Source organism: Diabrotica virgifera, chromosome 3 (genome assembly GCF_917563875.1).
Source record: "Diabrotica virgifera virgifera chromosome 3, PGI_DIABVI_V3a".
NCBI classification, from domain to species: Eukaryota; Metazoa; Arthropoda; class Insecta; order Coleoptera; family Chrysomelidae; genus Diabrotica; species Diabrotica virgifera.
This window is the reverse complement of record NC_065445.1, coordinates 271,587,052-271,601,703: the sequence shown is the minus strand read 5'-3', so window position 1 is coordinate 271,601,703 and position 14,652 is coordinate 271,587,052. Positions and strand designations below refer to the sequence as shown.

Genomic DNA, 14,652 nt, shown 5'->3' with positions numbered 1-14,652 from the left:
CAATATATTCAATTTATATTCCCGCCATATTTTTTCAATATTCAACACGTTTGCAAAGTTCAACTTAAATATTTTATGTTTGCAAAAATGGCGACCGCTTTCCAAACATGTTTGACGTTAGCAAGTCGTTCAGAAGCATAAAGCGCAAACTGATTGCCAACGTTTGTATCTGGTGAACGCGCCCATTGACGTTCACCCGCAAAATCTTAAACAGTTTCAAAGCGCTGACACAGCGCACTGGTCTGGTGAACGCACCCATTGATGGTGGTAAACTTTGTAACCAGAAGACCGCACAGACTAAGGAAAGGAAAAAGAAGAAGATTAAACGTCAAAATTTAATTTTTAAGTGGATTGAACCGTGGACTGAACCGAGTAAAATTGTTCTGAAAAAAGTCTGAAAAAAGTGAGAGGTAAATCAGGTAGTAGAATTTCTAGTGGCTATTGTTTAACAATTGTTGACCGTCATTTGCTTTTGGCAACATACACTTTTGTTTTAAAGAGGATTATTTCAAGTAAGATTGTACAAAAATATGGAATGATATTTTTCCTAGCCTAATAATTCAACATCTGCCTGGACTATAACAAGTCAAACGTAAATTCAGATTTACGATCTTGTTAGGTGCATAAATTAAGAGGTGAATAATTGTCAATGCTTTTATGTGTATACATAGGTTTTGTAAAAAAGTGCGAGCAAATGAAGAGCTGCCACTTTTGTTTGGAAACTATAAATCATTAAGTGGTTGTGGGACCAGAAATTAATATTTCATGGGCAGTTAACGCCTCATAAAAAAGCCCTTTACCTATTTTTATTACCTGTCGGACAACACTATCACTTTTCTGGTACCGACATTTTTGGTCTATTTCATATCGGAATTTGAAAGGAGGAATCAGAAAACTCATGTATGTTATTTTGTATTGAGAGTTGTTAATTGCAAATTTGTATGCCAAATACTTCAAAAGTGTCGAAAATATTTTATCTACTCTATCTCATATTATGTATAAGTTTTTAGTTTGTGAAAACTGTCATTATAAATAGCAGTGCGTGAAGGATTTAAAGTGTGCGTGAAGTAACAATGTATTTTAAATGGGATTTACTTTTTCGCACTGTTTTTTGGCACACTTTCATATAATCAAATATCCTTCACTTTCGCGTTGTCATGGTGATGTCATGTGAGTAATAAATTACAACAAAAGTTTTGACAATTTTGTGCTTTGAAAGAAGTTAGAATTTTAAATGTCAAAGTTCTAAACATTGTAGATTAGAAATAAATTCCAGTGACGAAGAGTTACAGTTTTTTTATTTGCTTATCGTAGATAAAATATTGTATGAAACTGTGCGCGAAGTACTTTTTGCGAACTTACGCGATGTATAGCACTCGCACCGCTGTCGCGCGTGCTCTAAACATCGCGTGCATTAGCAAAAAGCATACTTCACGAACTGTTTCATAAATAACTACAATAAGTTTTCTTACACTGGAATACGATCCAATCTTTTTTTACTTGCCCCCTATTCACCCTGTAAAACAATCTCTAGCATATCATTTTCACATATAATTTTGCGTTTGTCCCCAAAAATATATCAAATTTTTCCTTTTAATGGAACGAAATATTTTCTTATGTAATGTTGTTTAGTGTTTGATAACATTTTCTCACCATTCCAAGAGATGGTTTTAGTTTCTGAATTGCGTGTGGTTTTAATCTAATAATGCCATTTGTTACAAAATAAGGAAATTGCGGGTTTTTTATTTTTCACATATTTTTACAGTGTTTCTTCTTCTTCGTTATTTTGGGGATTCCTTAGAGTTATATCACAGATTTTCATTAGTGTATCCATTTTTATCCCTTAATGACTTCTAAGCGGGGCCATATATTTTCATGTTTGGAGCTGTAAGCGCTTCCTACTAGGGAAGTCCGATATGTACTTAGCCTTCAAAAGAAAAACGAAAATTTTGGAAGTGGCGATTTATTTCTGAACGTAGGCTCCTTTTAACTCGATACATTAGACCCAGCGATACTCTACCTTCTTTAACCCGTCTGAAAAATACAACATCTTCTCGGGATCTGCTAAGTAGGCGGTGATGAACTCTTTATTCGACTAAAATGTCTGCCGGCGAGTGACTTTTCAAATTTGGAAACAAACAGAAGTGTCCAAATCTGGAGAATACGTTGGATGGAACAGCAGTTTGTAGCCAAATTTGACCAATTTGGCCTTGGCGATGACGGAGGTGTAAGCTGGAGCGTTGTAATGGTCGCAGAGTATTTTTTTCGCCAATTGGGGCTGGTTTTTCTGAAATTTGGCATCGAATCGGGCTAATAATGTGGCACAGTAAAGCCCTGTGATGGTTTTACCCCATTTCAGAACTTATGGGACGTTTCGAGAATCGAGAATTTATGGGACGTTTTCGTAGTGTGACGTTCGAAACCTGTAACCTGGTCCACAATTAAAACTTTCCTGTTCCAGTGTTCCCATACATCAAAGTTTGTCCGATTAGACACCGTTAAGCTGTTAACAAATTTTCAGGTTGCTATTAATCAACTTTTTTGTGGTACGCGGGATCCAGGCTTATCAGCATATTTTCCTAATGCGGTAATGGTAATGAGTGCACCTTTATGTAGATATTTTCCAATTTTTTTATTTTAATATTTAGGCCAAGTCTACACATAACTATGAGGTTTCTAAACTGACTACGAAATATTTCCCAAATAAATCTTTATGAGTGACCATTTCATTCAATAAAGTTATTGAAGCTTCAAGTAATATTTATGTTTAAAAAAGATTTCTATTTTCAATTAACATTGCAGCGACATCAAATCCTAATGCCTCCTATCAATAAAATTGTGATTGAAGTGTGTGATCAATAATTCTTTCTGTTTAAAATAGCTTTTTCGACTCGATTTAAAAGACTACTCTGGATATATCACCAAATGTATTAATCTCCAGAGAAATATGGGCCTCGACTTAATTCAATTCGATAAAAAATGAGAACGGCCTAATTCTGTCAGGCGAAATATATGCGCCTCACATTCGGGGAGCCTATAAAAAACATATTTATACTAAGATAATATCAATTTCAATATTACTTTGTTGTAGAATGAAAAAACTAGGCAATTTTTAAAATGGAACCTTGACGAAAATTACTAAATAAATAATGGTTGTAAATTCAAGTAAACTTTATTTGGTATTGAGAGAGACAGTATCTAATAAAACACTGTCAAATGGCTTTTTGTCCATGGTTTTTTTTTGAAAATACTATAAAATACACTAGACAACCATTATCTATGTACTTATGTTCTTTTTACTGATTACCTATCATCAGGTGCTTCATCATGACAGTCTTGTCTTAATCTGGAAGGTGTTAATTTCTACCGAGCAGTGGCGGCTGGTGGGGTAAAATTTTGGGTAGGCCAAGCCAGCAAATTAAATATAGCTACGTATAATGTATAATAATACATAATATGCAAATATAAATTTATTGTTATGTATAATAGTGTAGGAAATTTTTTTTCAACCCCCCTTTATTTATTTTTTGGTTACAGGGGTTGCATTAAGAAATCGCTTTTGTTGTCCATACATGGGTAATAATAAGAACGTGCACAAAATGATATATGAAGCATTTTAATAAAGAGCAGAGGCGGTTCAGATGGTATAAAAAGGGGTTTTTTAAAATGTAACACCCCGTAATTAAAAAATGGGCAATTCCTCTTAAATGAAACCTATACCAAAAAATCAGCCACTTACTTGTGATTAATTTCCCTAGGGTTTCTTCTTAATTTTCATTACAGTTCATTACATTTTTTTTAAAATATCTTTTTTAAAAATTTGTCAACTTTGGGGCGCCACTCCCGCTAAACGGTGGGTGATAGACATATGCTGTCGGGAAATAAATGGTAGGAAATATAGTCCTCTTCATTTTACTATTAAGTCAATTTTTTGCAAAACGTACAGGAAGGGCTACGTTTCGCAAAAACCACAAATTACCCCCTTTAAAGGGATGAAATGGGGGTTCCGCGGCGAAATTTTTTAAGAAAAAGTTAGTCTCATAATAAGCTCCCCTTGATATACCAGAAGTAAAATAAAACCGGACTTGTGTCCATTTTGCGAAGTTCAACCTCTATTTCCCACACTATAAAAATACTTAGAAGGTATTTTAACTGTAATAGATTTACATTTAATTATATTTTTAAAACTAAATCAAATTATGAACTAAAATATACAAATAGTTTACATAGTTTATTATTTATAGAGCAGGTTTATTCTTCTCTCTTTGCTTTGTGCAAATTTGTCCGTTACAATTCGATAATGTTACAAGTAGCAACGAGGCACGGCGAAGTGAGCGAAGGCCAGTTTGAATCGGGCCTATATACCAGGCATAACACGACAATATAAAAATCGTTGTCCGGCAAACTGCTTCACTTCGAACGCTTTTTGTACGGAGATCGTATGTGAGCGGAGTCGGCCAGCTCCGAGCGGGCCTATTTATGATATTTAAAATGCCTGAATACGATTCGATGCTTTCTGTGAATTTGGTAATAACAAAGTTGTCTTAACGGACGCTAATGTATTGAGTGATTTAGTACATTGAAAAGTTATTTACATGCTTTAACATAATTTTTGAATGTCTTTTTCTATTTTAAAGCTCTTAAAATTATTGGGTAGGCCCGGCCTATCCTGCCTACCCCCAAAAGCCGCCACTGCTACCGAGACAATGGGATCGTAATTTTAACACATCCGCCGCACACTTACAACCACTTACAATCCTTAGACCATTGCGTGTTTGGCCCGTTTAAAAAATACTGCAGTTAAGTAGACATCTCATTAATCAATGTTGGTCCGTTCCAATGAAACTCTATCAATTTACGCAGTTCCTGAGCTATCTTCCAAAGCTTGGGATGGAGTTGCCACTCCTTAAAATGTGAAATCAGGTTTCCTGAAATATGGTATCTCACCATTTGATAGAAACAGTTTTCAAGTCCACGATTTTCCCTAATCTGCGGTATCAGATCGTCCATATTCTTCTTCGAACCCTCTTGTTCCTAGATATTCCTCGGAAACTATTGAATCGATATCTGAAGTAGTAGGCAGAGACACTACTGCCGTGGATCCTTCCATCAAAATTAGTTGTTTAGCAAAGACTTGGACACTAATTCGTACATCGAGTCGTTAGTTTCCCTAGAACAACTGAATCCGTTCCCAAAAGCCAAGCCAAGGAAATTGACTAAGGGTGGCCGAAAGCGTGGGAAGAATAGAATTGCCACAGACAAACCGAAATAGGAAAAACTTGAAGAAAACGATAAAGTGGAAATCGCAAAGGAAGCCAAAGTTATGAAGAAAGTATTTATAGAAAAGACGACTGTTTTCGAAGAACATTATTCCGATGGATTCTGAAATCAATACTTCTTCTTCTTCTTCTTCTTCTTCTTCTTCTTCTTCTTCTTCTTTTTCTTCTTCTTTTTATATAGACATTACTCTGGCTGTTTTTCAATGTGCCTCCAGTAAGTTGTCATTCCATCCTTTTCGTGGTCTTCCCACTGATCGTCTTCCTATTGGGGAACCGTCTCTCGCTGTCCTTACTACTCTATTTGTTGTCATTCGGCTTATGTGGTCATTTCATTCTTTTCTTCTGTTTCTTACCCAGTTATTAATGTTGTCCACCTTGCATCTGCTTCGTATATCTGCACTTCTAGCTCTATTCCACAGCGTCTTACAATCGACTTTTCGCAATGTTTTCATCTCTGCTGTTTCTAGCATTCTGTGTCCCAGATATTACAACTTTCTTATTTTTATTGTGATTGTGTTTCTTATTCTTTGTCCAGTTCTCGCAATACTTCCGTGTTCGTTTTCTTCTTTGTCCATGCTGTTCTAAGCATTTTTTTGTAACACCACATTTTTTTCAAATGACTGTAGTTTATTTATGTGTTCTTGCTTCAATGTCCAGCTTTCAAGTCCATATTGTTTGTCTTTATGGCTTTACGTCTTTACTAATTTTGGCTAATTTCAAAAGTCATCAATTTTGGGTTTCTTTTGTCAATCAGTGTAGAAAAGAGTCTTATTATTTAGGTATCCGCATATAAACGCTTAGCAACAAAAACATTGTTAACATTTATAATAACATCAATAATAATTGTTTGCCATAAAATATCTTAAATGGGACATAAAATTAAAAACTGAAAAACATATGACGTTTAGGTATATTGCGAAATGAATGAAACTTATTTTTTTATTGGACAGAGTTCGTGAAAATACGGAACTTTTGTTGAAGGCTGTGGAAGACGATACTTAGCCAATTCCAGCTTTGCGTTATAGAAACTATATTTGTGAGTACAAAAGTACTCGGGATTTTTGTAAATTGCATTTTTGGCAGCTCCAGGTCCAACAGGTTCATCTGGAACCTAAAAAAAGGAATAAATGTATATCAAGAAGTAAACTATCAAATCGTGCAACAGAAAAGAGGGATCAAGAATCAACATAGAGTATAAATTGATAATAAATCGAATAAATGAAATAGTTTTAACTGCTTACAGAAGTAAAGTTATATGGACAGAACATCCAATAGTCTAGGAGTCTAGGGTAATTAGGATTTTTTGGGGCACTCAAAGATCCAGGTAGCTGACTACTTTTTTAGTTATGGTAGACCTATAGGAAGAAAACCTACCTGTTTCCTGCCTAGAGTTCGCGTCCGTTTTTTAATTATTAACAATTTAGTGCAAATATCGCGACTTCTTCGATTTTTTGCACCTCATTCAAAAACTAAATAGTTGACATAAAATTACAAAATTCAGTTTTTTAGAACATTGAAAAACCTTCAAAATGCTGATTTTTAAAAGTTAAAAAGTTAATTTTTTGCTACGCAAACTGCAAAATAAGTGAAAATCGTTATTTGTTAATAACTTTTACTAATACTACCTTAGAACTTTAGTATTTTACGCAAAGTTGGACATTGGGGACTTAACAAACCCTCAGAATTTGAGACCGATCCATTAATTCGTTTAAGAGTTATTCTATTTGTTTATCCCATAGACTTTTATTTTGCAATAAGATAAGACAGAAAATAATGAAGATAGTGCAATTCTGAGTATGCCAAAAGAAAGTAGAAGAGTGATAGTATCAAAAGGTATTAAAAAAACATAAAAAAAATAATTAACATAGTCAAAAATCCTAATGCCAAATTTTTAAAATTTTGTAGTTTATAAACATTTACAATAACTTTAAAAATTTTGTCCGTAGAAACAATATTTTTATATATTCGAAAAGATAGTATTTTAACACGAATTATCAAATAAAAAAATTTAGCCTGGGCTCATTTGGGACAAAGTTAGCCATATGTTAATTAACAGCGAATTTGTTTATAATAATTAAGAAATCTCATTAATGCCATTTTAAAGAATGGGATTTTTATTTTTTCTTAAAAAATTTGCACAAACATTATATCTTTACAGCATCCTCTACAATTTTTAAAAAATGTAGTGCAAACGATTACTAGGGGGAATCTACAAATCCAGCGAGTTAAAATACCGAAAAGCAATTTCAAACTAATATAATTTGCTGTATCTCCGGATCAACTCAATGGATTTTGATCTTTCTTTTTTTAATTGGTATTGAATTTTTACGTACATTACAAATATGCAATTTGTTTATAAATTTGTTTTTAAATTTATTAATTAATAAACAGTCTAATTTGTTTAAATTATTCTTGAAAAAATATATTTTTTACAAAAATATATTTTTTTAATCATAGTATCATTAATGATCACAGAAAAAGTTAAAGTACACTTTAATAAATAAATGATTTTTATTAGATAATTATTTATTGCAGATAATTTATTTATTAAAGTATACCTTAAATGATTAATAGGGATAGTATGATTAAAATCATGGATTTTTGGGAAAAAATAATTTTTTCGAAAATTGTTTAAACAAATTAGACTGTTTATTAATCAATAAATGTCTAGACAAATTGCATATTTGTAAGGTACAGAAAAATTACATACAAATTAAAAAAGAACGATCAAAATATTCAGTAGATCCCGAGATATAGAAAATGATAGTAGTTTTAAGTTGCTTTTTATAGTTTTTGAACTCGTGCATTTGTCGGCTCCCAGCTCCCCCTTCACTTACCATGACTAGTCACCAATTAAACTACATTTTTAAGAATTCGTATAAAATACCAGCTTTTCTAATATGTAAAATGACTTTTTCTACAGACAATATTTTTAAAGTTATTCTAAATGTTTTTAAACTACAACATTTCACAAATTTGGCATTAGGATTTTTGACTATATTAGATAATCTTTTTATCGTTTTTTAGTACATTTTGATAGTATCGGTTTTCTACTTTAATTTAGCATACTCAGAATTGCCCTTTCTTCATTCTTTTCTGTCTTATGTTATTGCAAATAAAGGTCTCTGGGATAAACAATTAGAATAACTCTTAAACTAATTAATGGATTGGGCTCAAATTTTGAGGGTTTGTTAAGTACCCCAATGCCTAAGGCTACGGCTCCACGGGCGAGAAATTGACGCTAGCAGTAGCAGTAAAATGAACTTAAGGTTCCGCGGAACGGAAAAGGAATAGCCGAACTGTACCGACTACAGGACTTGTGTGTAGTCGGTTCAGTTCGGCTATTCCCATTCCGTTCCGCGGAACCTTATGTTCATTTTACTGCTACTGCTAGCGTCAATTTCTCGCCCGTGGAGCCGTAGCCTAACTTTGGGTGAAACATTAAAGCTCTAGGTTAGTTTTAGTAAAAGTTGTCAACAAATAACTATTTTCACTTATTTTGCAGTTTGCGTAGCAACAAATTAACTTTTTAGCTTTCAAAATACGGCATTTTGAAGGTTTTTCAATTTTCTAAAAAATTTAATTTTGTAATTTTATGTCAACTATTTAGCTTTTAAATGGGGTGCAAAAAATAGAAAAATCGCGATTTTTGCACTAAATTGTTAATAATTAAAAAACGGACGCGAAGTCTAGGCAGGAAACAGGTAGGTTTTCATCCTATAGGTATACAATAACTACAAAAGTAGTCAGCTACCTGGATCTTTGAGTATCTCGAACATGGTCTATTTCTAGCTTATTACCCTGGTCTACAAGATACTTATTTAAAGAAGATCAATGCAAGGTTAATAGCAGAGATCCATTTAATTCCACATGTAAGTATTAACGTAAAGTTTGAAGAAATCAGTAAAGCACCAAGACAATTAAAAGCAGAGAGTCACTACGGCCAGTTAAAATACTCAATGAAAGGCTAAGAAAAGCCCAAGATACAATTGTCAAGAAAAAGAAAGTGTTCATAAATGATGACATCACATTCGAAGAAATTTAAATAATGGAAAAATATTCAAAGGAAAATAAAAGGAACTCAGAAAAAAGGGTAAAAATGTTAAACTAAAGTTTAAAAACTTTATAGTTGATGAAGAAAAATGAAGATGGAATAGACATTCACCTTTAAAAATGTTATTCTTTTGCTTCTTCTTCCTTTATATCAACAATTTTGCTTGCTCATAGGCAGGTTTTCATTAGCAAAAAGAGATAAGCAAAGGTCAACTCTACATCAACCAAAACCCTGTAGAAAGTGTGAGGCACTACAACTACCTCGGCACCATAATAAAGAATGGACCAACAACCAAGAGATAAGAGCGCGCATCGAAAGATCTAGATCAACCTTCAACCGTATGGAGGCCTTTTTCAAGACCCACAACCTTTTTCTTGGTATAAAAGTAAGAATGCTGATATGCTACGTCTTCTCTGTCCTTTTTTATGGTGTTGAATACTTTAACGAAGATATGTGCTTAAAATTGGAAGCATTTGAAATGTGGGATCACGTTACATCGAGGTTACAATCGGAGAATTCTTAAAATCCCATGGACTGATCGGGTCACAAATGAGGAGGTCCTTAGAAGAATGGGGAAGAATAGAGGTACTAACCACCATCAAATCTCGAAAGTTGGAATACTTTGGACACATTATGCGAAATGAATCCAGATATGCCCTCCTACAAGGAAAAATATTTGGAAAGCAAGGTCCAGGAAGAAGAAGAACATCCTCGTTAAAGAACCTCAGAACATGGTTCAACACAACATCTGTGCAGCTTTTTCGCGTTGTTGCAGATAAAGTGGAGATTGCCATGATGATCGCCAACATTCGTCACGGATAGGCACAGCAAGAAGGAAAAGATAGATGTTGCCTCTATAAAAGATTGTAACTCTATTTCTTACTCAGTCGACCGATACTTGTTCTACCACTTGTTGATTTGCCTCTTGCTATTTTAATGACTCTTGTGTCTGTCGTTCTACTGATGTGATTCTTTCGTTCTTTTTTATTTAGTGTCCATTCGTTTATACCCTGTTCTTATTCGGTCTCTCAGCGTGTTTCCTGTAATTCTTCTGAATTTTCTCATTTCTGCTGCTTCCAGCATTGTCCGTGTTGTGGCTGTATCGTGTCTTCTTTCAGACGCGTACGTCATTAGTGGTCTTATACTGGCCTTACAGATTCTTGATTCTATCTCACAGTTAATGTATCGATTACGCCATATAGTGTTAATATTAAAGCGTTTTGCTAGTCTATCGTTTCCACAATTATTTTATATATTATGGGGAGCATATTATGAGAAGAGCACTTGAAGGATGGGAAAAGGGCATCTCAATAAATGGCCGTCAAATAAACAATCTATAGACCGGATGCATCTTACTCAAAAAGAGGCCCTTATAACATATCCACAGGGTGCCAGGCGGTGCCGTGGTCGAAAAATTGTTTAAACAATTTTTTTTTTAAACAAATTCACAAAAATAATTTTTTAATTTCTAACAATTTTTTTTAAAAATCTGGGTCATTCTGAGCCAAAAAGATCTTTTATCATTTTTTTCTAAAATTGATTGTTGTCGAGTTATATGCGATTAAAAATTTGAAAAATGCGAAAATGGCCATTTTCAACGCTTAATAACTCGATTAAAAATTATTATTATGAAATTCAAAAAGTGACCAAATCAAGTTACAAACCCCTTCTTCAAGGGCCTGAAGAGATTTTTGTCATTATTTTATTACAAAGCTGTTATTTTTAATTATTAACAATTTGCGATATAGTCCAGGATGTATTGTCGTCCCCGTTAGTGAAATTATTCCGATTCGATTTTTTTGCACAAACTTACTCAAAAAGAGGTCCTTATAACATATCCACAAGGTGCCGGACGGTGCCGTGGTCGAAAAATTGTTTAAACAATTTTTTTAAACAAATTCACAAAAATAATTTTTTTACTTCTAACAATTTTTTTAGATAATTTGGGACATTCTGAGCAAAAAAAGTCTCTTGTGATTTTTCTCTAAAATTGATAGTTGTCGAGTAATACGCGATTTAAAATTTGAAAAATGCGAAAATGGCCATATAACTCGACAACAATCAATTTTAGAGAAAAAAAGAGACCTTTTTTGTTCAGAATAACCCAGATTATCTAAAAAAATCGTTCGCAATAAAAAAAATATTTTTGTGAATTTGTTTAAAAAAAATTGTTTAAACAATTTTTCGACCACGGCATGCACCGCCCGGCACCCTGTGAATGTGTTATAAGGACCTCTTTTTGAGTAAGTTTGTGCAAACAAATCTAATCGAAATAATAGTTTCGCTAACGGGGGCGACGATACAGTTGGACTATAGCGCTAATTGTTAATAATTAAAAATAGCAGCTTTGTAATAAAATAATGACAAAAATCTCTTCAGGACCTAGAAGAAGGGAATTTAAACTTAATTTGGTCACTTTTTGAATTTCATAATAATAATTTTTAATCGAGTTATTAAGCCTTGAAAATGGCCATTTTCTCATTTTTAAATATTTTAATCGCATATAACTCGACAACAATCAATTTTAGAGAAAAATGACAAAAGGCCTTTTTTGCTTAGAATGGCCCAGGTTATCTAAAAAAATATTGTGCGAAATGAAAAAATTATTTTTGTGAATTTGTTTAAAAAAAATTGTTTAAACAATTTTTCGACCACGGCACCCTGTGGATATGTTACAAGGACCACTTTTTGAGTAATTTTGTGCAAAAAAATTGAATCGGAGTAATTTCGCTAGCGGGCGCGACGATACAGCCCCGTCTACTACGTTTTGCCGATGCCACAGCCCTTCTTGAAAATAGTACACCAGAGTTAGGACTAAAGATAGATAAAGAGAGACAGACAGAAAGAGAAAGATACAAAGAGAGAGAGAGAGAGAGAAAGAGAGAGAAAGAGAAAGAGAAAGAGAAGAAGAGAGATAATTCAAGTTTGTTATTGATAACTGATGCTTTTCTAATTAGCACTAAATAAACAAACCTGGAAGCACAAAACAAAGCACCTGGAAGAAGCAATAAAAATATGTAAATATGGAAAAACAGTATAAAGGATTAACTTACTTTGAAAACCTTTTCTGACAATCCTGTTACATGTTCCAGAGGATCTTTACGTCCTTTTCCACTGTCCAATTTATCGTAGTGATGCAACGGTAACTGTTTAAACACCACTAAATTATGTTTTTGACCATAGCTCGAAGAAAATTCGGATTTATTTTCCTTTTTGGTATCCTCTTTGATTTCGCTCGAAGAAACTTCGAATTTATTATCCTTTTTGGTATGTGTTTGGAGTTTTTCTGTGATGGTGGGTGTACTAGAAGTATCTTGACTAAATCGTTTAGTACCAGCCAAAACTTTCTGGTCGGTAAAATAATATGTACACAAATTCGGCACTTTTCGTATTTTCATAATAATTTAAATTCGTTAATAATACAACTCTAATAAATGACGTTTATAAAATGTCAAAATCATATCCCTGGAGAGTATGGGACAACAAATATCAGAATAAAAATAAGAAAGTTAGCACATCTGGGACACCTAATGAGGAGACAGCGATCTGAAATGCTAAGACTGATAGTACATAGCCCAGAGAAATAAGATTTTTTCCGTGACACATCTCCTCCAGGCCCGGCCGAAACCAAATTTTTTGAGTAGTATGGACATCTATATTAATAACCTTTATGTTTTCTGCAGCCGATTTTGATGATATATATAGTTATAAACAAACGAAAATCAAAAAACGGTAAATTTTCGCTTTTTCGTCTATTACCAAAAATTTAAGCATTCTAAACAAATTTGAGAATAAGAAACTCATAAATCATATAAAAAACTTCAATATGGCGTTCGCTGAATATGTCTATCCTTATTTGTTGCTTAGAAAATTGCAAAATAATTCATAAATTGTGAGATTTTATAAATGTTCATAACTTATGTAAAAATTAACTTAGAACCTTATTACACGGACTGCTAAGACTTCTTGTGCTTAAATTATATTTTTCTACAACCGTGTTAAAAATGCAATTTTTAGCACTCCATACGAGCGTTAAAAATGCTACTTAAGGCACTACTGCTTTAAAATTTTCAAGACACTGCAGTTCGTATTGACCGTATAGGCCATTTTGATGTAATGTCAAAAAAATATAAAAATGGAATGTCAGTCAAGTTCAAGTAAAAGTTTTTGTAGATATTGTCCTGTAATTACGTTTGTAGAAAAAATATTGTATGATATGCGTGTTAAAACGTACATTTTTAAGGCACTCATGTGAATTGCAGAACTCGCTTTCGCTCATTCTGCAAACTTTCACATGCGTGCCTTAAACGTGTACTTTTAACACTTATATCATAAATCACTATTTAAATTTCAAAGCAATTGCTCAAACAGTTTAGTAGTTATTTATGATATAAGTGTTAAAACTACACGTTTAAGGCACGCATGTGAAAGATTGCAGAATGAGCGAAGCGAGTTCTGCAATTCACATGAGTGCCTCAAAAATGTACTTTTTAACACGCATATCATACAATATTTTTTCTACAAAGGTAATTACAGGACAATATCTACAAAACCTTTTACATGAACTTGACTGACATTCCATTTTTATATTTTTTTGACATTACATCAAAATTGCCTATACGGTCAATACAAACTGCAGTGCCATGAAAATTTTAAAGCACTAGTGCCTTAAGAGGAAACAGTAGCGATCAACAGGTAGCGAAAACGCGTTCCAAGATTGCGGCTGTAATTTTGAATATTTTTTCGAGATATTTGGCACACGTATTCGTAATATAATAAAGAATGGCAGTACAGAGCCCAATTTAAAAAATATATTAATATGTGGAAATTACTCTGTAATTAAATACAATATTAAAAAAATGAGCCTGTACCGCCATTAAGAAGAACAAAAAATACACTTTCTTCAAATAAACTTTTTTATCCGATGCCTAGATTTTGTGTCGTTTTGGAACTACTAAAATTTTTTATTTCATTAGTAGTTCCAAAATGACACAAAATCTAGGCATCGGATAAAAAAGTTTATTTGAAGAAAGTGTATTTTTTTGTTCTTCTTAATGGCGGTACAGGCTCGTTTTTTTAATATTGTATTTAATTACAGAGTAATTTCCACATATTAATGTATTTTCCAAATTGGGCTCTGTACCGCCATTCTTTATTATATTACGAATGCGTGTGCCAAATATCTCGGAAAAATATTTAAAATTACAGCCGCAATCTTCGAACGCGTTTTGGCTACCTGTTGATCGCTACTGCATCACCTTAAAGTAGAATATTTTTAACGCTCGTATGGAGTGCTAAAAATTGCATTTTTAACACGGT

General features: G+C 33.2%; 1 protein-coding gene across 1 annotated transcript; it reads right to left on the bottom strand.

Moving 5' to 3' along the window:
* Nucleotides 1-6,171: 6,171 nt before the first annotated feature.
* Nucleotides 6,172-13,354, bottom strand: LOC126882441 (uncharacterized). Its single transcript, XM_050647404.1, has 2 exons — nt 12,387-13,354; nt 6,172-6,390 (listed from the first exon to the last, which is right to left on the bottom strand). Exons 1-2 carry the CDS (start codon nt 12,729-12,731, stop codon nt 6,211-6,213), a joined length of 525 nt encoding a protein of 174 aa, XP_050503361.1. The 5' UTR covers nt 12,732-13,354; the 3' UTR covers nt 6,172-6,210.
* Between the last annotated feature and the right edge of the window lie 1,298 nt (nt 13,355-14,652).